We start from the raw sequence: 26,632 nt of genomic DNA, 5'->3' as shown, positions 1-26,632 counted from the left end.
GATCTTAGCCATTCTCACTGGTGTGAGGTGAAATCTCAGGGTTGTTTTGATTTGCATTTCCCTGATGACTAAAGATGTTGAACATTTCTTTAGGTGTTTCTCAGCCATTCGCATTCCTCAGCTGTGAATTCTTTGTTTAGCTCTGAACCCCATTTTTAATAGGGTTATTTGTCTCCCTCGGTCTAACTTTTTTGAGTTCTTTGTATATTTTGGATATAAGGCCTCTATCTGTTGTAGGATTGGTAAAGATCTTTTCCCAATCTGTTGGTTGCCGTTTTGTCCTGACCACAGTGTCCTTTGCCTTACAGAAGCTTTGTAGTTTTATGAGATCCCATTTGTCGATTCTTGATCTTAGAGCATAAGCCATTGGTGTTTTGTTCAGGAAATTTTTTCCAGTGCCCATGTGTTCCAGATGCTTCCCTAGTTTTTCTTCTATTAGTTTGAGTGTGTCTGATTTGATGTGGAGGTCCTTGATCCACTTGGACTTAAGCTTTGTACAGGGTGATAAGCATGGATCGATCTGCATTCTTCTACATGTTGACCTCCAGTTGAACCAGCACCATTTGCTGAAAATGCTGTCTTTTTTTCCATTGGATGGTTTTGGCTCCTTTGTCAAAAATCAAGTGACCATAGGTGTGTGGGTTCATTTCTGGGTCTTCAATTCTATTCCATTGGTCTATCTGTCTGTCTCTGTACCAATACCATGCAGTTTTTATCACTATTGCTCTGTAATACTGCTTGAGTTCAGGGATAGCGATTCCCCCTGAAGTCCTTTTATTGTTGAGGATAGTTTTAGCTATCCTGGGTTTTTTGTTATTCCAGATGAATTTGCAAATTGTTCTGTCTAACTCTTTGAAGAATTGGATTGGTATTTTGATGGGGATTGCATTGAATCTGTAGATCGCTTTTGGCAGAATGGCCATTTTTACTATATTAATCCTGCCAATCCATGAGCATGGGAGATCTTTCCATCTTCTGAGGTCTTCTTCAATTTCTTTCTTCAGAGTCTTGAAGTTCTTGTTGTACAAATCTTTTACTTGCTTGGTTAAAGTCACACCGAGGTACTTTATATTATTTGGGTCTATTATGAAGGGTGTCGTTTCCCTAATTTCTTTCTCGGCTTGTTTCTCTTTTGTGTAGAGGAAGGCTACTGATTTATTTGAGTTAATTTTATACCCAGCCACTTTGCTGAAGTTGTTTATCAGCTTTAGTAGTTCTCTGGTGGAACTTTTGGGATCACTTAAATATACTATCATATCATCTGCAAATAGTGATATTTTGACTTCTTCTTTTTCCGATCTGTATCCCCTTGACCTCCTTTTTGTTGTCTGATTGCTCTGGCTAGAACTTCAAGAACTATATTGAATAAGTAGGAGAGAGTGGGCAGCCTTGTCTAGTCCCTGATTTTAGTGGGATTGCTTCAAGTTTCTCTCCATTTAGTTTAATGTTAGCCACTGGTTTGCTGTATATGGCTTTTACTATGTTTAGGTATGGGCCTTGGATTCCTATTCTTTCCAGGACTTTTATCATGAAGGGGTGTTGAATTTTGTCAAATGCTTTCTCAGCATCTAATGAAATGATCATGTGGTTTTGTTCTTTCAGTTTGTTTATATAATGGATCACGTTGATGGTTTTCCATTATATTAAACCATCCCTGCATGCCTTGGATGAAGCCTACTTGATCATGGTGGATGATTGTTTTGATGTGCTCTTGGATTCGGTTTGCCAGAATTTTGTTGAGTATTTTTGCGTCGATGTTCATAAGGGAAATTGGTCTGAAGTTCTCTTTCTTTGTTGGGTCTTTGTGTGGTTTAGGTATAAGAGTAATTGTGGCTTCATAGAAGGAGTTCGGTAGTGCTCCATCTGTTTCAATTTTGTGGAATAGTTTGGATAATATTGGTATGAGGTCTTCTATGAAGGTCTGATAGAATTCTGCACTAAACCCGTCTGGACCTGGGCTCTTTTTGGTTGGGAGACCTTTAATGACTGCTTCTATTTCCTTAGGAGTTATGGGGTTGTTTTAACTGGTTTATCTGTTCCTGATTTAACTTCGGTACCTGGTATCTGTCTAGGAAATTGTCCATTTCCTGCAGATTTTCAAGTTTTGTTGAATATAGGCTTTTATAGTAAGATCTGATGATTTTTTGAATTTCCTCTGAATCTGTAGTTATGTCTCCCTTTTCATTTCTGATTTTGTTAATTTGGACACACTCTCTGTGTCCTCTCGTTAGTCTGGCTAAGGGTTTATCTATCTTGTTGATTTTCTCAAAGAACCAACTTTTGGTTCTGTTGATTCTTTCTATGGTCCTTTTTGTTTCTACTTGGTTGATTTCAGCTCTGAGTTTGATTATTTCCTGCCTTCTACTCCTCCTGGGTGTATTTGCTTCTTTTTGTTCTAGAGCTTTTAGGTGTGCTGTCAAGCTGCTGACATATGCTCTTTCCTGTTTCTTTCTGCAGGCACTCAGCGCTATGAGTTTTCCTCTTAGCACAGCTTTCATTGTGTCCCATAAGTTTGGGTATGTTGTACCTTCATTTTCATTAAATTCTAAAAAGTTTTTAATTTCTTTCTTTATTTCTTCCTTGACCAGGTTATCATTGAGTAGAGCATTGTTCAATTTCCACGTATATGTGGGCATTCTTCCCTTATTGTTATTGAAGACCAGCTTTAGGCCGTGGTGGTCCGATAGCACGCATGGGATTATTTCTATCTTTCTGTACCTGTTGAGGCCCGTTTTTTGACCAATTATATGGTCAATTCTGGAGAAAGTACCATGAGGAGCTGAGAAGAAGGTATATCCTTTTGCATTAGGGTAGAACGTTCTATAAATATCCGTTAAGTCCATTTGGCTCATGACTTCTCTTAGTCTGTCTACGTCTCTGTTTAATTTCTGTTTCCATGATCTGTCCATTGATGAGAGTGGGGTGTTGAAGTCTCCTACTATTATTGTGTGAGGTGCAATGTGTGTTTTGAGCTTTAGTAAGGTTTCTTTTACGTATGTAGGTGCCCTTGTATTTGGGGCATAGATATTTAGGATTGAGAGTTCATCTTGGTGGATTTTTCCTTTGATAAAGATAAAGTGTCCTTCCTTATCTTTTTTGATGACTTTTAGTTGAAAATTGACTTTATTTGATATTAGAATGGCTACTCCAGCTTGATTCTTCCGACCATTTGCCTGGAAAGTTGTTTTCCAGCCTTTCACTCTGAGGTAGTGTCTGTCTTTGTCTCTGAGGTGTGTTTCCTGTAGGCAGCAGAATGCAGGGTCCTCGTTGCGTATCCAGTTTGTTAATCTATGTCTTTTTATTGGGGAGTTGAGGCCATTGATGTTGAGAGATATTAAGGAATAGTGATTATTGCTTCCTGTTATATTCATACTTGGATGTGTTATGTTTGTGTGCTTTTCTTCTCTTTGTTTTGTTGCCAAGACGATTAGTTTCTTGCCTCTTCTTGGGTATAGCTTGCCTCCTTATGTTGGGCTTTACCATTTATTATCCTTTGTAGTGCTGGATTTGTAGAAAGATATTGTGTAAATTTGGTTTTGTCATGGAATATCTTGGTTTCTCCATCTATGTTAATTGAGAGTTTTGCAGGATACAGTAGCCTGGGCTGGCATTTGTGTTCTCTTAGGGTCTGTATGACATCAGTCCAGGATCTTCTGGCCTTCATAGTTTCTGTCGAGAAGTCTGGTGTGATTCTGATAGGTCTGCCTTTATATGTTACTTGACCTTTTTCCCTTACTGCTTTTAATATTCTTTCTTTATTTTGTGCGTTTGGTGTTTTGACTATTATGTGACGGGAGGTGTTTCTTTTCTGGTCCAATCTATTTGGAGTTCTGTAGGCTTCTTGTATGCCTATGGGTATCTCTTTTTTTAGGTTAGGGAAGTTTTCTTCTATGATTTTGTTGAAGATATGTACTGGTCCTTTGAGCTGGGAGTCTTCACTCTCTTCTATACCTATTATCCTTAGGTTTGATCTTCTCATTGAGTCCTGGATTTCCTGTATGTTTTGGACCAGTAGCTTTTTCCGCTTTACATTATCTTTGACAGTTGAGTCAATGATTTCTATGGAATCTTCTGCTCCTGAGATTCTCTCTTCCATCTCTTGTATTCTGTTGGTAAAGCTTGTATCTACAGCTCCTTGTCTCTTCTTTTGGTTTTCTATATCCAGGGTTGTTTCCATGTGTTCTTTCTTGATTGCTTCTATTTCCATTTTTAATTCCTTCAACTGTTTGATTGTGTTTTCCTGGAATTCTTTCAGGGATTTTTGTGTCTCCTCTCTATGGGCTTCTACTTGTTTATTTATGTTTTCCTGGAATTCTTTCAGGCCTTTTTGCGATTCCTCTCTGTAGGCTTCTACTTGTTCTCTAAGGGAGTTCATCATGTCTTTCTTGAAGTTCTCCAGCATCATGGTCAAATATGATTTTGAATCTAGATCTTGCTTTTCTGGTGTGTTTGGATATTCCATGTTTGTTTTGATGGGAGAATTGGGCTCAGATGGTGCCATGTAGTCTTGGTTTCTGTTGCTTGGGTTCCTGCGCTTGCCTCTCGCCATCAAATTATCTCTAGTGTTACTTTGTTCTGCTATTTCTGACAGTGGCTAAACTGTCCTATAGGCCTGTGTGTCAGGAGTGCTGTAGACCTGTTTTCCTCTCTTTCAGTCAGTTATGGGGACAGAGTGTTCTGCTTTCGGGCGTGTAGTTTTTCCTTTCTACAGGTCTTCAGCTGTTCCTGTGGACCTGTGCCTTGAGTTCACCAGGCAGGTCACTTGCAGCAGAAAAGTTGGTCTTACCTGTGGTCCCGAGGCTCAAGTTCGCTCGCGGGGTGCTGCCCACGGGCTCTCCGTGGTGGCAGCAACCAGGAAGATCTGCGCCGCCTCTTCCGGGAGCCTCAGTGCACCGGGGTTTCAGATGGATTCTGGTGCTTTCCTCTGGAATCAGTAATGTGTGCAGAGAGCAGTCTCTTCTGGTTTCAGGCGTGTCTGCCCTCTCTGAAGGTTTAGCTCTCCCTCCCACGGGATTTGGGTGCAGAGAACTGTTTATCCGGTCTGTTTCCTTCAGGTTCGGCGGTGTCTCAGGCAGGGCTCCTGCTGCTCCTGGGCCCTCCCACACAGGAACCCAGAGGCCTTGTACAGTTTCCTCTTGGGTCAGGGATGTGGGCAGGGGTGGGCAGTGTTGGTGGTCTCTTCCGCTCTGCAGCCTCAGGAGTGCCCACCTGACCAGGCGGTAAGGTATCTCTCCCACGGGTTCTGGGAGCAGAGAGCTGCTGCGGGCCGGGATCCGCGGGTGTGGGACTTCCGGTAAACACAGGACGTGCCCGATCCTAGAGGAATTCTGCCTCTGTTTGTCCCGATTCCACCAGGCAAGTCACTTGCAGCAGATAAGTTAGTCTTACCTGTGGCCCCGAGGCTCAAGTTCGCTCGCGGGGTTCTGCCCACGGGCTCTCCGCGGTGGCAGCAACCAGGAAGATCTGCGCCGCCTCTGCATTAATGATTTCAAAGTTGATCTACATTGTAGCATGAATAATAATAAATTTACTCCTCTGCCTCTCCCTGTCTCTTGCTTTACATTTATTTATCCGTTCTTCAGCTGATGGACATTAGAGGGCTATACGTTTCGGCTGTGTGAGTTATCTTGTTGGGCGCTCCCTTGCATGATTAGGTGGATGCGGTTTCCGTTCTCTTGGGATCTGTTAGGGAGAACTGCAGAGTCCACTGGATGACGCTATGTTTAACTTCCCAGGGACCTGCCTGGCCATTCAGACGCATCATTTTGTATCCTGTGTGCTATGCTATAATGCAGCCGTTGCATTACCTGTTATTGTCTATCTTTTTATTATGGGCATCCTAGTGTGCGGTGACACAGTACCTCATCTGATTTTGACGACCCCTCTCCCTGGTGTCACATTGAACATTTTATGAGCTTTCTGCCCACTTGAGGGTGGAGAAACATCTCCTAGCAGTCTTTCCCAATTTAAAATTTAAGCCGACTTTTTATAACTGAGTTGTTAGTTTTCTCTATATATTTTGTATGTTTTTGTGCTTCTGTATATGTTCTGTAGATTATTTATCAGATATATTGTTTGTCAAATTTTCTCCCATTTTATGGGCTTTTTATTTTCTAGGTAGTATTCTCTGAAGGACAATAGCTTTTAATTTTGATGAAGTCTGATTTATCCTTTGTTGGTGCTGTTGCTTGATTTGCTTTTGGGTGGAAGAAAGTATTAGTGCTTTCCAGAGAGACAGAATCAACACAATACGCAGATAGACAGAGGAGATTTATTAGTGTTAGGGGAACTGACCCATGTGAGCATGACGTTTTATGGCCGATTGTCTGTAACTATAGTTGTGGGATGCTGGCCTGTAGTATGACCAGGCTCATTTAAAAAGCCCCAGAACTGGGGACCCAATGATGCCGTTCTCAGGGTGACGTGAAAGGCCCCAGAGGATGCTGGTGTAAGTCCTGCTAGGTTCTCCACACTTCGTCCACTCACATCAACATGTCAGTCTCCTGTGGACACATACGTGTAGACACAGCTCACATCTGTGCTTTAACAGTTTTCCAGCTAGACCTTCAGTCGAGTTGATCCCTAAATTGAATCACTACAGAAGGCACTGTCTGATCCAGTGCTTTGAGGATTCATTCTTAAGCTTCCTATAGTATTTTTCATTTTTGTTCTTGCCTTTAGACCTTTCATCCATTTTTTTTATTAGCTTTTCTATATTATGTAAAATTAGGACCGATCCGCATCATACATTGGCTGTTCAGTTGTCTTGATAATATCTGCTGAAAAGTACTTTAAGAATGATTCTATTTGTATTTTTATCTATAGATATAGTGTTGTCTGAATGAGTATATGCCACTTGTGCATGGGTGCAGGCAGAGGCCAGAGGAGATGTGTGATCCCTGAAGCTGGAGCTGAGGCAGTTCTGACCGGCCCCATGTGGGTACTGACAACTGAACTTGGTCCTCTTAGAGGAGCAGTGTGCTTCACCATCTTAGTCAAGTCTCCTTCTCAGTGTTTGAGATAAGACTCGGAGCTCCCCACGCCAGGCAAGTGGCAGGTTCTTCACTGCTGAACACCCTTAGCCCTAAATTCATTCTTTTCTTTGGGGCATTATCTTATAATAGGGCCTGGGCTAACCTAGAACTTGGTATGTAGCCTAGGCAGACCTCAGATTCACAATCCCCCTGCTTCAGACTCCTGAACCCAGTTATTGTTATGTTCTATACCCAGTTTAACAGATTCTTTGGTTTTAAATTCTGACTTTTGAGACAAGGTCGTGGCATATATAGTCCAAGGTGACCTCAAAATTGATGTTAGCTCATGCTGACCCCCCAACCTGGGAGCCTCCTGCCTAAGGTTCCTAAAGGTCTGGGCTTACAGGTGTATGTCACAACGTTCAGTCCAAGGTTGAAGTAAGTTTAAGTGTCTGTTGTTGTGTTGTGGATATGGTCACGGAGCTCTGTAACTGTAAACTGACTTGATACCATTGACAGCACTTCTTGTTGGTTTCTTTCCCACCATTCTGCTTCCTGTGAAGCATAATAGTGTCTGTCTTCTAATGAACGTGCCTCAATGCCTTCAGAGATCATCTACGTTGTAGGATTGTCAGAATTCACTTTCTTTTACAGCCGAATCATATCCTATCTATGATATGTTTTTATTCATTCATCTATTGCTGGGCTTTTGGGCTGCTTCTACTCTTATGTCTGGAAATTATACTGCCATGAAAATAAATATATGAGCCCTTATTTTTAATTTGGAGACCTCCAGTGTATAAACTTTATATTTCCTTAAATTCCTAAGCAATTATATTCTCAGAAGTGGGATTTTTGGATCACATGATAATATATTTTTAATTTTTAAAGAGCCACCATTCAATTTCCCATAGCGACATCATTTTATGTTCCTACCAACACTGCTAAGGGCTTGTCTTTCTCTTTATCTCCCCCCCACTGTTTTTCATTGTTGTTCTTTGTTTGTTTGTTTGTTTTAATAGTTGGTATCATAATGGGTGAAAGAAAGTAAAATGATTTATATTGGGGGAAATGAATTGCCTTGCAGTCTGTGAAGAAGTTGACCCTAAGAGTGAAAGTTTTTTGTTTGTTTTTTTTTTTTTTTTCGGAGCTGGGGACCGAACCCAGGGCCTTGCGCTTTCTAGGCAAGCGCTCTACCACTGAGCTAAATCCCCAACCCCAGAGTGAAAGTTTTTAAAAAATTTTATTTATTTATTTTTAAAGACATGGTATCATGCAACTGAGACTAGCTTAGAACTTACTATGTAACTGAGATTGCCTTGAACTCCCAGTCTTTCTATCACTGTTTCTCAGTGCTGGTTACAGGCACGTGCCACCAGGCCTGCACAGCCCTGCATTACAGTTTGGTTTCTATTGGTTGATACCTGCTGATGTCCAGCATTGCGTCCCTAGTTGTGTGCTTGACTCTGTAGTAGCCATTGAGACATAGGAATCCTTGTTATGTTTTCCTTCCTCTGCCTCTCCCTTGCTTTCACTTACTTTCATGGGTGTTTGAGCTATCTAGAAGTCTTGCATTTCCATGTGACTTTTATAATTGGCCTTTCAATTAGTGCAGAGTATCTGTTGGGGATTTTGTGTGAGTTGTATGAAATCTGCAGATCAATGTCATCTCTAAGTGTCATTAGTGTCCTGATATGTGATGATGTGTATCTGTTTACATAGGCCTTTGTAATTGATTTTTAACAATGTTTTATGGTTTCCAGTGTATAAAGTTTGTATTTCCTTAAATTTATTCCTAAGCAAATTTTTTCATGCTACTGTAAATGGAATTGTTTTCTTAATTTAATTTTGGGATTTTTTTCCTTGCTAGTGTACAGAAATGGAGGTTTTTGTTTGGTTTTGCTTCTTTCTTCTATTTATCTTGTGTCTGGAAACCTCTCTGAAACAGCTTAGTAGTCCACATAGTATTTTTTCTTTTTGATTTGTTAAGATTTACCATATGCAGAGCTAAATCACCTGTGGGAGAGGTGGGTTTGTTTTTTTTTCCCCTCCTTCCAATATAGATTCTCCTTTTCCTTCCCTGACTAGAGTCTCCTTTCCAACACTGAGTAGAACCATCAAGACACGATATCCTGTGATTGCAGCTCTCGTATTAACTGGTCTGGAAATAGTTATTACTGACACTCTTCTTTTGGGAAGTTGAAAATTTAGATTTTTGACTTCCTCTAGTAACTAAGACAATGCAGTTTCCTCTATAGGTACTGATTGGTTGATTGACTGATCTCAGTATTAGGGTTTGAATCCAGGGTCCCCCGTATATTCTAGGCACATGGTTTTCTACTGAGGCCTGCTCTAAGCCTTTTTGTTACTCCAGTTCCCAGTACTTGTAACTCGGTGTTTCACAAAATTTTTGATGCTTGTGCTATATGAACTTAATGAGAAACATTCTAAAAGCGATTAAGTAAGCAACCTTACGACACACTTCCAGTGAGTCAGTCTAGTGAGTGTGCTTTCCTCAGGGATCCATGCTTGCCGGTATCTGCAGATAGAATAAATAAGGGGGCAGCCACAGTCTCTCCTGGGGACTCTTACCATGGTGTGACCGACGCCCAAGCTCTTTGAAGGTTAGAGTTCATAGGTTGTGGTTGGCAGTTGGAGATTTGATAGTGACGGTTTGTAGAGGAGATGGGGTCGTGTTACTTTTGATTGATTCTGCACCCAACTCCTGTTGGGTACATTTTCTCACGTAAACTTTGTCCCCTCTGGAAGCTCTGGAGGTAACGCTGCTGTGCTTCGTAATTTACCACAGGCTTTCTCCATACTTAGATAACTGTTCAAAGAGTAGAGGACACTTTCATACTCCCAGCATTCCTAACACAGATGTTTTGTGAGCTGTACTTTGCCTTGTGAGAGACCTGAAATGAGCATAGGACCCATGCTCTCTGGATGCTTGTATATATGTAGGAAGGTCAAGCATGTCTACTCACCATACACTGCATACAGGTGTTTCTGTGTGTCCCTTCTCTGGTTTTCAGTTTTGGGTTAATCTTTTGAAAATAGTTATTTCTTCATCCAATATTTTTTATTACAGTTTCACCTCCCTCAGCTCCTCCCAACTCCTCCCAACTCCTCCCAGCTCCTTTTCACCTCCTCACCCACCCAAATCCACACCTATTCTAAACTCTTTTGCTTTTTCTCATGAGAACATAAATGAGTACCTAACAAAAGAAAACAAAAACCAAAAAACCAAAACCAAACAAAACAAAAACAATAAACACAGAGATAAAAAAAAAAAAGCCAGACGGGGAAAAAGTACAAGAAACACATGTAGACACAGAGATAAACACATTTGCACACACATAAATTGTGCATAATCGGAAGGAAATCATACTGTATCAGGCAAAAAACCTGTACGGGATGGGGGAGACCAGACAAAGCAGGGTGAGACAAAAATACTCTGCAGAAATACTGTTGGGTTTATTTTGTGTTGTCTGTCTACTCTGGACATGGGGCCTGCCATTAAGTGTGCTTCGTATCTCTTATGAGACTCTGTTGGAGAAAACTTACTTTATTTTTGGTGAGTGGTTATCAATTGGATATACAGCTTTTAGAGGTGGGAGCTTATGTCCACTTCCCCTCTGAGCAGTGAGATTCCATAGGCTTAGGCCTATGCAGGCCCTGCTGCCACAGCCCAGGAGTTCTGTAGGTCAGTCCCGTTGAGTCTGGAGTGCCCTGTGTGTTCTTATCCCCAGCACTTACTGAGCCCCTTGGGGATGAGTAGTTTGGAACTAACAGTGTGTGCCTCATATGTAGCCCCTGTTTATTATAACTTTTAAAATTAATAGAGCCATAAAACAATCTAAGACTGTAACCAAATATTCAAGCAGTGTTGTGGCCAAGCAGTATTGATGAGTTTCAGAGTTGATGTTGATCAATATTTTGAAGATTCATGGGGTGGGGGGAGGCTCTGTGCAGGAGAACGTAGTCTGAGTGGGCTCACGAGCAGTGTAGGAGCCGCGTGAGAGCACAGCCATTGGAGGTGGGCACTGCAGTATTTGGGAGGCATTGAGTAGATCATAATGGCCAGAGTAGATGGTTTGTGTTGGCTTGTAGACTAATAGGAGGGTGGGTAAATATGGAGGAACATCGTAGTTTGGAGGCACAAGTACCAGATTGTAAGGTTTGCCCTTACTATATTGAACATTAGAGAATTACTGAAATTTTCTGAGTTACAAGTTTCTCGGCAATAGAGTACTTAAATAATGTTTACTTGGGGACTAGTGTGTACTGTGGTCTGGAGGGCCGCTGGTACTAGGCTACGATGTAAGAAGGTATGATGAGTTATTTAGTGTCTCAGTTCTTTACTAGTAGAATTGGTTTTGGTGCCTGCCGTAGGCCTTAGAGCCAAGCTAAGTTCATTATTCAGTGAAAGTAGGGATGTGTAGACTGGGTGATCTGGATAGAGCTGCGGGCAGCGCAGCAGGAGGTCCATGTCAGTTCACTTGGAGGAACTATTGAGATGCTCGTGTCCTAGAGTATGAGAGCTTGGACCATCGCACGACATCTTTATGCTTCTGAGCCTGCTGTGAAATGCCTCAGGTATAGACACGTAAGGGCTCAATGTGGAAGCCGGGACGTTTCATTTTGGGTTGCATTATGTAAATCTTATCCTTTGGTCAGTGAAAGTGAGTAGACTGACAACTGTGTTGTATGTAGGAGCTGTGTATGTGCACAGAAATATACACACCATGAAATACTACAGTCCAGTATATGTTAGATTGCCTACAAACTAATCTGCTTATTAGTAAGTATATGTAGAAAGTTTGGGACTGGGGGCTGGAGAGATGGCTCAGAGGTTAAGAGCACTGACTGCTCTTCCAGAGGTCCTGAGTTCAAATCCCAGCAACCACATGGTGGCTCACAACCATCTGTAATGGGATCCAAAACCTTCTTCTGGTGTGTCTGAAGACAGCTACAGTGTACTCACTCTACAGTGTACTCACATACGTAAAATAAATAAATTTTTTTTTTAAAAAAAAAAAAAGAAAGTTTGGGACTAAATTTTTGGCTGAGAGAACATAGGAGCTGAATATAAAGGAGGGAGAAGGAAAAGGAGACCTTACCCCACCTGCATGCTCGTGAGACCCTGCAGCTTGTTATGTCTGAGATCCCCACAGCCAACACTACACTTGTGTATGGTTTGTTGAGGGTACCATTCTGAATGCCAGACGTGGTGCTGAGCGCACTTGTCTCCTTCACACAGTAAGTCTGTCTGCTGTGGCAGCACCATGGTGCCACTCGTGAACTGAGAAGGAGCCTGACGGCTGAGTCTCAAAGCCTTTCTAAGGACTCTGAGCCACATGTCCTTCCCATTATTTAAAAGGTGTGTGTGCTTCATTTCTAGAGGGCAAGGACCGTGTTTACACAGAATCAGTTGTCAGTAGAGGCATCTCAGTTAGCAGGCAGTGATTGGGCAGTTGTGTTTTCTGTAAAAAACAATCAGCCCGTGTGTTCATGAGCCGCTTCTGCTTTCCTCCTGGGTATTTATAGTCATGGTGAAGTGCACTTTTTTGATTGCTTATTGTTGATGGTAATTTCAAAGAGGATATCTGTTCTTTTATCTGAAGAATTAATCATTCAGAAAGTACTTTTCAAATTTGTTTCTTAAACTAAATATAAATTTCTTTAAGTTCTTGATACATTTTTCAGAATGCCCATTTTCAAGCGACTAAGAAGAGCTTGTCATTTTGCTAACTTTCAGGGGACATAATTTTCAATGCTCAGTACCCAGAGCTGCCTCCTGATTTCATCTTTGGAGAGGATGCCGAGTTCCTGCCAGACCCCTCTGCTCTGCACGTGAGTACTGCAGGCTCGCTCTCACGGCCTTTGTGGAAAAGAAAACAAAATTGGCGTTTGGTAATTGCTTAGTCAAATGTGGTTTTCCCTTTCTGTGGAATAAATGCAACTCTTCAAGTGCCAAATTCCTTAAAGAGGACGGGGTTCTCCTTGGAGGTTTGCTTTGGGATCATTTCACATGACATCTACAGTATTGATTGAAATAATTTTTCTTCAACTTAAAGACACATTGAAGACATTTTCTTTGTTTCACTGTGGTGCAGTCAGGTTCTCTAACATTTAACAACATTTCAATAAAATACTGGTTACAAGAGTGTTATTGGTTTTTTTAGGAGTCTTTTTTTTTTTTTAGTTGTTAAAGTGAAAGTGGCAAATTTGGACATGCACATCCATTATTTTAGTGCCTCACGGGGGGAATGACCAGACTGAATGTTCTGTATTAAGCCAGACACCAATCCTGTAGTTGAATTCTATTTCTAGAATTAAAGCAAGAAGACTTAGTGTTAGGGAAAAGGGGTCATGGCACCCATCTGAGTACACACAGCTTGTGTAACTGTTGAGTTGGTGTATGGTTGATAAAGAATAGGTGCTATTTTGTCTAAGTGTTTCTTTCATTTTCCAGTCAAATTCGCTGTAATAGCTATACTCTTCAAAGAGGTTTAATTGTTGATTAAAACTATTTTTTTAGTTTTCTGGATTTTTTTTTCTTTTTTGGTTCACTAAAACTGTGTATTTGGTATTTTGTCACTTACCTTTGAAAGGTCCCCCATTACTCCACCTCCCACTTAAAGGTGAGGTACTAGACAGAAGCCTAAAGAATTACCTTAGAGTTTCACACAGCTGTGAGAATAATGTTAGCATGAGTTTGTTGTAAGGTTTTAAATAATTGTACATAACTTTTGTTTGATTAAAAAGTTTCTAGTTAAATACCGCTTCCTTAGAAGTCATGGTGTTGGTATTTACCCCATATTAAAATCAAGAGGCCCACCTGCAGTAAATGAGACTGAAGTATTACTGTATAGTTCCTCCCTGTCCGGAATCTGTCCAGTGGAGGGAGGCCTTCATCAAATGCCAAAGAAACACTATAGCCTAAGTGTCCCTGGAATTTACAGAAGGTGATCAGAGAAAGCCTTGTAGAAGGGGTGATGTTTGTCTTCATCCTTGGAGAGAGAAAGAAAAGTGGGAAGTATGGGAGAATTCAGGTAGGTGAGAGACGGATGCAGATTGGAAGAAGCTGTGGTTCATATAATGTTTGTGGAAAAGGCTACTGACACAGTTCATGTAAAACAGCTACAAAGGCTAGGTGCATTTGGTGGTGTCTTAGCTAGGGTTCGTATTGCTATGGTAAAACATGATTAAAAACAACGTCGAGAGGAAAGATGGGTTTTGTTTTTGTTTGTTTTTTGTTAATAAAAATATTTACTTTAGAAGCATTTAGAATGTCAACAGAACAGCTACATTCTCTCTCTCTCTCTCTCTCTCTCTCTCTCTCTCTCTTTCTCTTTTGCAATTACAGAGTAATATTCAGTTAACAGAACAACAATTATCTTTGTATAAGCTGCATCAGAGACCACTGAAGATGAAAGAAAGAAAAAAAAACCAGAAATAAAACCAAAAGAAAACAAAAAACAAAACTATTGTCCCCATATATAACTAATTTGTGCTGTGTACCAACAAGAACCTCCTTTAAATTTCCATGCCAATTTACACCCCTCCCAGACTGTACCAGGCAAGGTTAGTGGTATTGAAAATACCACTAGGACAGGGCTATCTGAAGACACACTTGGTAGTGTGTTAACTATACCAAAAAAAAAAAAAAAAAAGATACTATACAGTTTAAAACAAATCTTACATTGCCTTACATTTCAATTCTTTTCTTTAAAAGGAGTGAGTTGTGTATAAGGCGTTTAAGTGCTTTATAGACATAGAAAAAAAACTGTGATAGAACCAACTTATTCATCATCTTCTTTATCTTCCTCTTCCTCTTTTTCTTCTCTTTTTCCTCCTCCTCATCTTCCTCTTCTTTTTCTTTCTCTTTCAGCCTTAACCATCCCATTTTTCACTGCATCAGGTTTTCCTTTAGCTCTGTAGGCAACAATATCCCTCTCATACTTCTCCTTCAGCTTGGTGGCCTTCTTCTCATAGGGCTGCTTGTCATCCGTGGCAGTGTTGGTCCACATCTCTCCTAGTTTCTTTGCACATCACCAATGGATAGGCCAGGATGCTTGCCTTTGATTTTCAGGCAGTACTCAGAACAGAACAAGAAGAAGGCTGAAGGGAGACCCCTTGAGTGCATTGGGGTCCTTGAACTTCCTTTTGGTCTCCCCTTTGGGGTGGAGGGGAAGAAGGTTTTCATTTCTCTTTCATAATGAACCTTGTCAGCCTTTGCCATGTCTTTACATTTCCCCTTCTCTTTAGCAGACATGGTCTCTGAGCACTTCTTGGAGAACTCTGAGAAGTTGACACAAGCATCCGGGTGCTTCTTCTTGTGCTCCTCCCGGCAGGTTTGCACAAAGAATGAAGATGAGGAGATTTTGCCTCTTGGCTTCTTAGGATCTCCTTTGCCCATGTTTAGTGATTTTCCTCCTTGAGGCACAGAGTCGCCCAGTGCCTGTCCGGCTCTCGCTTGCCCCTGCTCTGTCTCTATGGAGCTCAATACACTGCAATGGCTGTGAGAGCAGGAGCCAGATGCAGCCTCCTCACTTTCTCCACTCTGTAACATGACTCTCTGTTTGTTTGTTTTAATCTTATAGTTTATAATCTATCATCCAGGGAAGTCAGGCTGAGAACCCAAGGCAGGAACTGATGTAGAGGCCATGAAGGAGTGTCACTTATTGGCTTGTTCTTCATGACTTGCCCATCCTGCTCTCTTACACACAAGGCCACCTACACAGAGATGGTTCTGCCCATGATGGTCTGTGCTCTCTCACATCTGTCACTGGTCAAGAGAATGCCCCACAGGTTTGCCTATTGACCATTTTTAGGGAGGCATTCTCTTGGTCGTGAGTCCCTCTCCCAGATGGTTCTGGCTTGTGTTGACGTAAGTTACCAGCACAAGGACATTGGCGGAGTGCATCAAATGCTGGGCCAAGAGCCACTGAAAGAAGAACAGGATGAGAACTAGCTCATGGCACTGTGTTTCATGTGATCAGTGAAAGAGAGAAATCTATGATCAGAACTGAACATTGTTGAAATAAAGTCTAAGGGGAGAGAAAGCACTGGATTATGCAAGAGAGATAGACCACTGGGATAAAAAGGATAAGAAAGTGTTCACAGCCTGTTTTTGGAACTGTCTATACAATTTGCAGTATATGTCTTCAGTATTGGCAAGTGTGGGGAATGGAGAATTTAAAGAGCTAGAAAGGGCTCTGAGATTCATCTTACTCCTCTCTTCTATTTTTGTACTGAAGAAACGCTAGTAGATTTATAGAATCCCGTAGCAGAGCTGATATGGTAATTCCACTCTTATGGTAATGTTTCATCCCTGAGTGAAGTTATCATAAGTGCTTTTGAGAAATGAGCTGAAAAAGAGCAGTGTCGGAGGAGGAGGAGGAGGAAGAGGAGGAGGGAGGGGAGGAGGAGGAGGAGGAGGAGGAGGAGGAGGAGGAGGAGAGGAGGAGAGGAGGCTGAGGAGGAGGCGGAAGCAGCACAACTAACAGTGCACTGAACCCAACCCCTGTATTTAACTTTTCAAATAATTGCACTAACTGTCTTCAGAATGGGTTGTACTGTTTTGTATTCTCACCTAGAGTAGTATATAAGTGTTCTGCTTTCTGTGTCTTTACTAATACTTATTATTGTCTGTCTTTTTAATTAGCCATCTCTGGTAGCTCTTGAGTAAATAGTGTCTCCTTGTGATTTGACTTCATGTTGCTTTCGTGATGAATGGAGCCTCTTTTCATGTTGTTAGAGGAGGACTGTTAACATCCTTGCCTAGTTTTACATTGACTTTGTCCTTTCTTTTTCTAATTACATTTTTGGTTCAAGGTTTTTGTTTATTTTCAATCATATACATGTTTGGCCACATTTTCCACCCCGTTGTGTGGATTATCTTTTGTGTTGCCTAGGTGCTGTGTGCGTATGGATGTGCGTGCTTGCATGCGTGCACATTGGTAGAGTCCCTGTCAGCTTAGGCGTCTCGTGTCACTCCACCATACTTTCTGAGACGGGTTCTCTCACAGAACGCAGAGCTCATCATTTCTGCTAGATCCATCTGTCTCCATCCTGCCTGTGCTGGGACCAAGCTGGGTGTCGGTGGGCCTGGCTTTTGTGTGGTCCTAGCAACCTGAGCTCATATCCTTAGATAGCGGAGTTCATGCACCTTACCGTCTTTAAAGAGACGTTTTAAAGTTTGATGTATTTAAATTTATCTCTTCTTCTCTTGTTGCCTGTGCTTTTGATACTCAAGAATCAATAGACCTAATCTGAGATTGTAAAGATTTAATATAAGATTTTCCTTGAAGAGTTTTATTATTTTTGCTGTCATACATAGGTATTTGTTTCCTTATGGGTTCATTTTTGTAATGGTGTGAGGTTGATGCCAGCTTTATTTTGTAAGTGGATATTTAGATGTGCTGGCATTGTTTATTAGAAAGGATGTGTTTCTCTCATTGAATTTTGTTGGCATTTTATCATCACTAAGTATTTTGGGTTACTAATTCTATGTCGTTGGTCTGTCCGTGTATGTTTATAATGGTGTCGTGTTGCCTTAATGGCTGTGACTGCTCAGTCAGTCTGGAAAGTAGGGGGTAGGACTTGCACATCGTTTGCAGGATGCCCTTGACTGTTGAGGTCTCTTGTGTTGCCATATTCATCAGCATGTGAATGTCTGCACAGAATCCATCTGGGGTTTTAATGGGGATTATACGGAATCTTGTGTTAACTCGGACATTACTGTCAAGTCTTCATAATTAGGAACAATGTGAAGTGACTTTCCATTTATTTATACTGTCTTTAATTCTTTTCAACATAATTTGTCATTTCAGGTGTGTGAGTTTTATACTTTTGCTTTAGGTATTTTTTTGTTTTTTATTTTTTTATACTGTTATAAATGGAATTGTTTCTTCTTTTAGTTTCTAGTTTTATATTGCAGCAATATAGAGACACAATTGATTTTTTAATAATGGCCAAATATTGTGATACCCTATAGTGTAAATTTTAAGGTAAGATTTCTTTCTACTGAGCAAAAATATTTTACTGATTTTTTTTTAATCATTTTATTCCTGCAGTTTCGAGGCAGACCAGTATGCTTGGGAAGCCAGCTCAGAGCGTATTTTGAGTTGAGATGTGATTATAAAATAGTAACACTGCTTTTCCTTTTCTCTCAAAGCTAAGCTGAAAGCATTTCCCAAGACAAAAATGGAAATAGCATTGTAACAGACTCCAGAGTATATTGGAAAGTTGTATTTAAAGTTAACGACTGTAAATTCTAGTAGAATTACCTCATGGCTTTATTATATTGTATAATCTAACAGTTCATTCATCAAACCATTTAATTCGCATTAATTGAAAGCTAGGATACAGAGCTCCAGGCTATTGACCTGAGACCTGGGCTCTAGATGTGATCCCTGGGTAGAGAAGTAGACAGACCCCAAACTTTATTTTATAGCTTAGGAAAATTATAAAAATGAAACAAACAGTGCATTGTAGAGGGAAGATGTCCCATGGTTTGGGGTGGCCATGGAAACTTCTCGTGCCATGAAAGCTATCCATTTTGCTTAGAGATGCTCCTTTGGGACCCTTTGTGCTGCCTGGGATTAGGGAGGCTCTCATTTGTACAGCCAGGTCCTGCTTGCACTTGTGCCTTGCACCAAAGCATGGCGGACACAGAGACGGGTCTGCATTTCAGGGTGGGCTTCGCCGCTCATTCTTTCCTCATGTTCCATTCTGCTTGTGCTGGCCGTGGACCATGCTGCGTGTAAGGCGGTGACTCTCCCATGGCTGCCTACTAATAACAAAGCCATACAAATCAACCAAAGGCAAATTAGTGACTATCCTACCTACTGGTAGCTTCTGATTGTGCATGTGTTCAGTGCTTGACTTCAAAGAGGTTGATTTAGGAAGGTCAGATATAGATACAGGGAAATAGGCACACATTTATGCTCAATAAGAAGATAAGAAGGCATCAGTTCCATTATAATGAGAAGGAATATTCTCATAGATTAGGACTGTAGGGTGCACAGTACGTGCTTATTACAGAAGTATGCAGTTATAACCTCACTGATTTTTAAAACTAGGATGTATACTTTTAATACACTTATAAAATATTAAGAAAACATTTATCGTTAGAAAAATTTGGAGGACTGAAATCAGTTACCAGAACTAAAGCAATGCTTTTCAGCCCAGTCTTGCAACACTCTGTGGTATGCTCAGCTGCCTCCAAGGCTGTTTTGAAATTCTTTTCCCCAAAGTAATAATGATAATTCATTTTAATTCAAAATAAAGTTGCATAAAGGAGGAAAGTTGGATCATAAATTTGAGTGAGAAGAGCACGTGGCCATTCTAGGAGAAGGAGAAAGCAGTGCCGTCTGACTTCCTGGTCTGACAGTGAGGTTGATTAGTGCCTGGGACAAGTTCTTCAGCGCAGCTATGCTAACGCCACTGATGCTGGTGGTGCCTCACTGGCTGTTAGAGCCCTCTGTTGACTGTTCTGCTTGCTCAATGTGAGTTTGCTCAGCCATCTAACTTTTCCTCCTTTGCTCTTCATGGTGCTGTCTACAAATGGCACTTTTTGAATAGGTCCCTGTAAAGTAGTTATCTGCCCCTCTATACCTGAAATACAGGCCACAAGTGTACAGAGCCGAAACGAGGTTTGAGGCTCATAAAGGACTCATCTTTGCCCCTCAAGCTGTACATAGTGCTTAAGCCAGATAAGTAAGACATTTGCATTATGGGATGGGGTGGTGATTGTAGGGATGGAAGGTTAATAAGCACAGCTACTATGGGAACAAAGAGAAGGACTTTTTTTTCCAGATCTGTGTGTGCACATAAGCCTTGAGGCCTTAGAAATGTATTAGCTGAGGGCCTGCTTACCTGTACTGTTTTCAGTGCTAGGGAGCTGACCCAGGACTGTGCTGGCTAGGCAAACATTGTACTCCTGAGCTATATGCCTAGCCCCTCATCTGAGTTTTTATAAGGCTACTTTAATGTAATAATATTATGATGTTATTGATGTTAGGATGTTTATGATGATTAACATAGAGACAAGAGCACAAAGCCAAATTATGTAGCACAGTGAATACTGAACTAGGACCCAGATGAGGAAGCAGAACATCCCCACATCTGGATGCTCTTCTCGTACTCCCTGCTATCTCTGTGCTCGCCCATCTAGGAGTGAACACTACACTGACTGGTAGCATTTTATTTTACTCTCTTTGACTGTCATACAAACTAATTCAAACAGTTTTACTTGTTTGATTGTATCTTGCCTCCTCTCCCATGCCATTTCTCTCCCTGTTGTTACTGTTTATGCGCACTGATGATAGTATTGTATCACCTTTGTATCACCTTGTATTAGCACACCACAGTCTCCTTCTCTAGTCTGTTGATGGGCATTTGGGTTGATTCACCTCTCAACTCCTGCTGTTGTCAACAGTGCTGCTGTGCCTGTTCTGCCTTTCTCAGTAGTAGCCCTGCGCATGCCCGATGGTATATACCAGAAGGTAGACTTCCTTGGCCATACACAGGGAATAGATCTGTTAGCGATTTCTCAGTTTTACTAGTTATCAGTCAGGATCTAGTCAGGAGATAGAAACTACCCTAGTAATTAAATAGGGAACATTTAGTATACAGAATTGTTAATTACTGGAAAAAAAAAAAGCAAGCGAATGCTATAGAATACAAATAAGACTGATTATGTTGAAAACTGTTACCTAAGGCTAAAGAGCGTAGCCTCACAGGATCAAGCCTAGACCCCTCTTTTTCTCTTTACCCATTGTGGCCCATTTCTCCGCGATTTCAATTTATTTGTTGGAACAGGGTGTGGCTACAGCCCTCCCAGAGAATAGCAGCCTTCACTGTGGGTGCTGTGAGCCAAAGCTGATGTTGGTGGTCTTTTATGGACTGACATCAGGCTGGACAGTGAGGTCCACGAGGTCTGTGATGAAACGTTGACATAACTACCATGGAGCAAGATGGAGAGCCCCTGGGGTCCAGATCCAGGTTGCGAAGCTCCGTGCCTTGTGTCCGCCCCATATTACTGTGTTGACAGGCTGGAAAACTGCCTCAGCTTGTAGAAGAGAGGGTAGAAGAGGTGAGGGGTGAAAGGTAAGCAAGCACATTTAGATAATGCCCAGCTCATCTCCCAAGTTAGTAGTTTGTTTTCTTAAACTTATGTAATGACTTCTTAATTTTGAGAAAAAAAGTCTTTAGTCTCTAATTCTATTTGATCCTTTTTTTTTTTAAAGATGAGGAACAAATCATTTAAATTCTAGTTAATGTTATACCAAAAAGCTTACATGTAAATAGAACCCAATAAAGAAACCCTCATCGTGGATCCTTCATCCGGTATAAAGAAGCCAAGACACTTGGAACCCCTGCTGTGATGACTCTGTTAACCTGCAGTGTTCTTGGACCTCTGTCTGTGTGTGCGCGTGCGTGCGTGCGTGCGTGCGTGCGTGCGTGTGTGTGTGTGTGAGTGAGGGGGTGGTGCACAAATCCCAGCTTGACTTCAGCTCTAAGGTTTGATCTTTGTCTACAACTTCTAGTTCTCTGCTGAATTGATTTTTTCCTCTAGGTGTACAGTCTTCATTTTCACACTAGGCATTATTTTCCAGTCGTTGTGAGCTAGTTCTAACATCTGGATTATCCTCGAGTATGTGTTTTGCCTCCTTTCTTCCTTATCAGTCACATGGTTTGTGCTTGGTAGCTCTTGGAATTCTAGTTACAAAATGGCAGCAGCTTCAGAGGTGGCATACCCTGAGAGGTGCGGGGAGGGAGACAGAGAATTGTTCTCTCTGAGAGGCATCTAAGCTGATTATTTCAACCCAGAGACTTTGCTGAGTTGAGGGTGATCTGTGGTTTAGGTAGGGCCACGTTGAGTTGTGAAGGAGCCTGTTTCGGTTATTCCTGGGAGCCAGTGGTGTGATCAGTCTTTCGTGACAGTTCTAAATGCCTGGCTCTCTCTGTATTTAAGTCAGTTTTTAACCAATGTTTGAACACACAACAGTATGGATCTTACTCCCGGGGAGCCCACATTTCACAACTTGTCTTTATGACCACAGACCCTGCTGGCCTGGGGTTCTCTTCAGCGTCAGCGCAGTGCTGAGCTCTTTCATCCAAAGCCGTGAGGGAACTGGATGCGTATTTGAGGTCTCTTTAACTCTGCCTCAAGCTGTCATGACTTCCCTGAGCTGCAGCAGCAGCTCTTGCCTGGTCAGTGCCTGTGTCCCAGCCTCCCTCTGGGCCAGCTTGCACATATCTCTGGGTAGAGCACTGTGGCAGTCAGTCTTCTCTGAGGTTCTCTATCTCTGCCAGTTCTTACTTGTACAGAGAGCGGATTGCTTCAGAGAAATGCTTGGATTGTATCTTAGCTTCCGGCTGTTCTTGTTCTAGAGGTGCTGGTCTGTGCAGAGCCACAGCAGCCCATGTGGAAGTGTTCAGTTTTATTTTGAGAACATGTCATTTTACGTTGAAACTGTCATTCTTATCCTTTACTTTCAAAGCAAATGTATAAAAACTTCAGTGGACCATGAATGTTACACACCTTGTTGGTAAGAACATAGACCTGAGGCGATGGCTCAGTCTGCAAAGTATGTGCCTTCAAAGCACAAGACCCGAGTTCAGGTCCTCAGAGCCTAAGTAAAAGGTGGGGCTAAGCGGATGCACTTCTTATACCAAAAATGCCGAGATGGGAGGTGGAGACAGATGGATCTCTGGAATTTGCTGGCCAGCTAGCTCACTGTGCCCAGTGAAACTAGAGAATATGAGAAAACCTGTCTCAAAGAAAAGGTAGATGGTGCTTAAAGAAAGACAGAGAGGTTGTCTTCTGATCTCCACATGTCTTTACCTGTACGTGCACACCTACGCACTCTTCACATGAACATGTATGTGCACACATACACACAGAGGAAAATACATAATTAACCAAAAATTTATTATTGATAAGATGCTAATAACAATGTTGATCAAACATTTTAAAAAAAAGATTCCATGTAGTGAAAATTTTGGTTTCTTTGAAAAAGCCAAATATTATGGGAATGTTTTCATTTTAATCCCAGATGTGGGATACAAGGCTGCTTGAGATTGTTCACAGCAGTTGGCTATGATTTGTCTCATGCTGTAGCAGGGGTGTGATTTTCCTAACTGCAGATAGTTTCTGAGATTGTGTGACATTTGTAATTCTGGGGACTTTTCAGAGGGGATATAAGTGCTAGGGCCTGGAGAGGTGGGGTAGATTATTGGTTGGTCACTGTTGCTAGTGGTTTGTTTAGTATTTCTACACAGAGAAGAAAGGAGGAGAAGAAATTAGAGATCCTGACTGCAAAGATCAAACTTGCCCCAAGGAACTTGACACCCCAATTAACAGGAAGTAGTCTAAGAATAACATTGTCCCCTTTCCCCCTCTGTTCTTTTTTCTCTGCTATCTAGTGTAGGTGTAGGGGGTTGAAAGGGTAGGAAAAGAGTGACGAAAAGTGGAAGAAAGAACCCACAAAGTAGCCAAAGTCTAGCTACAGTTTCATGGCAGTGTACTTCTTTTATTATAGAAATCTTGGTACTTAATTCCTGTAGATTCTTCTGGTGTGAAGTAGAATGTTATTTAGAGAGGACATCTCTAGTTCTTTTGATTTGAGAGCAGCTTATCATAATAAATCCATCCATAAATGGTCAGTGTGAGTGTGAGAAAATGACTAGACATTCTGATGAGAAATTGGTTTATGTGCTGATGAGACAGAAAGTACTTGTGTTTGTGAAGGTCTATGAGTACTTCCTTTTGTGAAGGTCTATGAGTACTTGTGTGTGTGAAGGTCTGTGATGACTTGTGTTTATTTTAGCTTATCAGCTGTAGAAATCCTTTATGAAGTGAGGAAAAAAGTTGGTGTTTTTTTTTCTCCTTTAAAAAATGTTCTCTCTAGAGGAAAATAGTGGAGGGCTCTTGGTTTAACAACTATAATTTATGATTGTATCTGTTTTTCAAAATTGTTGCTATCACAGCCAATTGTGAATTAGGGAGTGTTAATATGCGCACACAAACAATTTTGAAAGCATGTGTTATAAACAAGACTTTTAAACATAGTTGTAGAGAAACAGCATCTTGGAAGTATAAACAAGGTACCTTAAAAATGCTGCTTCCCATAAGACAAATGGAAAAAGGCAAACCAAGTTATTTTTTGAAATCCAATGGCAAATAAAACATTTAGCAGATGTTGTCAGTTTTGATTTACTTGACTGAATTTGAAAAAACATTTTTGGGGAAATGAGTTATTGAGTTGGGAGTAAATCATTGCAGTCCATGAGTGCTCTTTCCCTGGGGAGGCGCCCTGAATAGTTCTAGGCACCGCTGTGTACGCTCTACCACCCTGTCCCACCCAACTGCTCTCAGAGTGTGTCGTTTATGTTATGATAGTGTATATAATTGCTGTTATTGTTGTTGTTGTTATGTGTACTTTTGTTTCGAGACATGGTCTCAGTGTAGCCCTAGCTGTCCTGGAACTCACTCTGTAGACCAGGCTGGCCTCGAACTCACAGAGATCTTCCTGTCTTCTAAGTGCTGTGATTAAAGGCGTGTGCCATCACTCCTGGCCATATATTTGTGTTATTAATGACATGTAAAATTCATGTAAGTACCAACAGGTACAAACCCCGCCATGATCCCAAACAATGTAGAGCTAAGTCTTTTTTTTATTGCATAGTTTATGCATTTATATTTTAAAGTCTTAACATTTTAGACTATATTTTTTTCTTGGTGTTTTTTGTGTCTGTACCATATGCATATATGTTCTTTAAATCTACCCTTCTGTTTGCAGACCTCATATATTGTCAAGCATTTCTGCTAGGACAGGTGTCGTCGTTATCATTACTGTTGCTGTGATGAAACATCATGACCAGAAGCAAGCTGCTGAGGAAAAGGTTTATTTTCACTCACAGTTAATGTCAAAAGCAGTGAGTGCAGGAACTCATGCAGGGAGAGAACCTGGGGGCAGGGGCTGATGCAGATGCCACAGAGGGGTGCTGCTTCCTTCCTTCATTGATTCATTTAATTAATTTATTATTTTTTATTTAAATTTTTTTATCCTCCTGGTCCACCTCCCGATTGTTCCACATTCTATCCCCCTCCTCTGTCTCCATGAGGATGTTCCCCCCATCCTCCCACCCCACCAGACCTCTGAACTCCTGGGGCCTCCAGTCTCTTTGAGGATCAAGTGCATCTTCTCTGACTGAACCCAGACCCAGAGTCCTCTGCTGTATATGTGTTGGAGGCCTCATGTCAGCTGGTGTCTGCTGCCTGGTTGGTGATCCAGTGTTTCAGAGATCTCAGGGACAGATCCAGGTTAATTGAGACTGCTGGTCCTCCTATAGGATTGCCCTCCTCCTCAGCTTCCTCCAGCTTTTCCCTAATTCATCTGAGGGGTCAGCAGCTTCTGTTCATTGGTTGGGTGCACATATCTACATCTGACTTAGCTACTTGTTGGATCTTTTAGATGGCAGTCATGATAGGTCCCTTTTTGTGAGAGCTCCATAGCCTCAGTAATGGTGTCACGTCTTGAGGTCTCCCCTTGAGCTGGATCCCACTTTGGGTCTGTTGCTGGACCTTTTTTTCCTCAGGCTCTTCTCCATTTCCATCCCTGCATTTCTTTCAGACAGGAACAATTAAGGGTCAGAGTTTTGACAGTGGGATGGCAACCCCATCCCTCACTTGATGCCCTGTCTTTCTGCTGGAGGTGGGCTCTCCAAGTTCTCTCTCCCCACTGTAGGGCCTTTCATCTAAAGTCCATCCCTTTGAGTCCTGAGAGTCTCTCACCTTCCAGGTCTCTGGTACATTCTGGAGGGTCCTCCCAATCTCCTACCTCCTGAGGTCGCCTGTTTCCATTCTTTCTGCTGGCCCTCAGGGCTCCAGTCCTTTTCCCCCACCCAATACCAGATCATTTTCCCCTCTTCCCTTCTCCCCCCGTCCCCCTTTTTCCCCAGGTCCCTCCCCCCAACCCCATGATTGCTTTCTTCTCCCTCCCAAGTGGGACTGAGTCATCCAAACTTCTTTTTTGAGTTCTTTGGACTGTATCTTGGGTATTCTGTACTTTTTTCTTTGGCTAATAGTGAGTACTTACCGTGCATGTCCTTTTGGATCTGAGTTACCTCACTCAGGATGATATTTTCTAGTTCCATCTGTTTGTCTGCAAAACTCAGGATGTCCTTGTTCTTAATAGCTGAGTAGTATTCCATTGTGTAAATGAACAACATTTTGTGTATCCATTCTTCTGTCCTGGGACATCTGGGTTGTTTCCAGCTTCTGGCTATGACAAATAAGGCCACTATGAACATAGAGGGACATGTGCCCCTGTGGCATGGTGGGGCATCTTTTGGGTATATTCCCAAGAGTGGTATTTCTGGATCTTCAGGTAGATCTATTCCCAATTTTCTGAGGAACCTCCAGATTGATTTCCAGAGTGGTTGTACCAGTTTGCAATCCCATCAGCAATGAAAGAGCATTCCTCTTTCTCCACATCCTCACCAACATGTGTTGTCACCTGAGAGTTTGATCTTAGCCATTCTGATTGGTGTGAGGTGGAATCCCAGGGTGGTTTTGATTTGCATTTCTCTATTCACTAAGGACTTTGAACATTCCTTTAGGTACTTCACAGCCAATT

The 26,632-nt window shown here is 41.6% G+C and overlaps 1 protein-coding gene and 1 pseudogene across 3 annotated transcripts in view; one reads left to right on the top strand and one right to left on the bottom strand.

Annotated features, from left to right (window-relative positions):
* Positions 1-26,632, top strand: part of Babam2 (BRISC and BRCA1 A complex member 2) — a 382,404-nt gene that overhangs the window by 84,036 nt on the left and 271,736 nt on the right. For all 3 annotated transcript variants that reach the window (XM_032908967.1, XM_032908965.1, XM_032908966.1), the window contains one exon: positions 12,736-12,830. In XM_032908967.1, coding sequence (XP_032764858.1) covers positions 12,736-12,830 — 95 coding nt within the window. The remainder of the gene's footprint in view (positions 1-12,735; positions 12,831-26,632) is intronic.
* Positions 14,783-15,399, bottom strand: LOC116905962 (annotated as a pseudogene).

Source organism: Rattus rattus, chromosome 7, assembly GCF_011064425.1.
Source record: "Rattus rattus isolate New Zealand chromosome 7, Rrattus_CSIRO_v1, whole genome shotgun sequence".
Taxonomy (NCBI): Eukaryota; Metazoa; Chordata; class Mammalia; order Rodentia; family Muridae; genus Rattus; species Rattus rattus.
The sequence above is the reverse complement of the archived record's forward strand: the minus strand, read 5'-3'. Positions and strand labels throughout refer to the sequence as shown.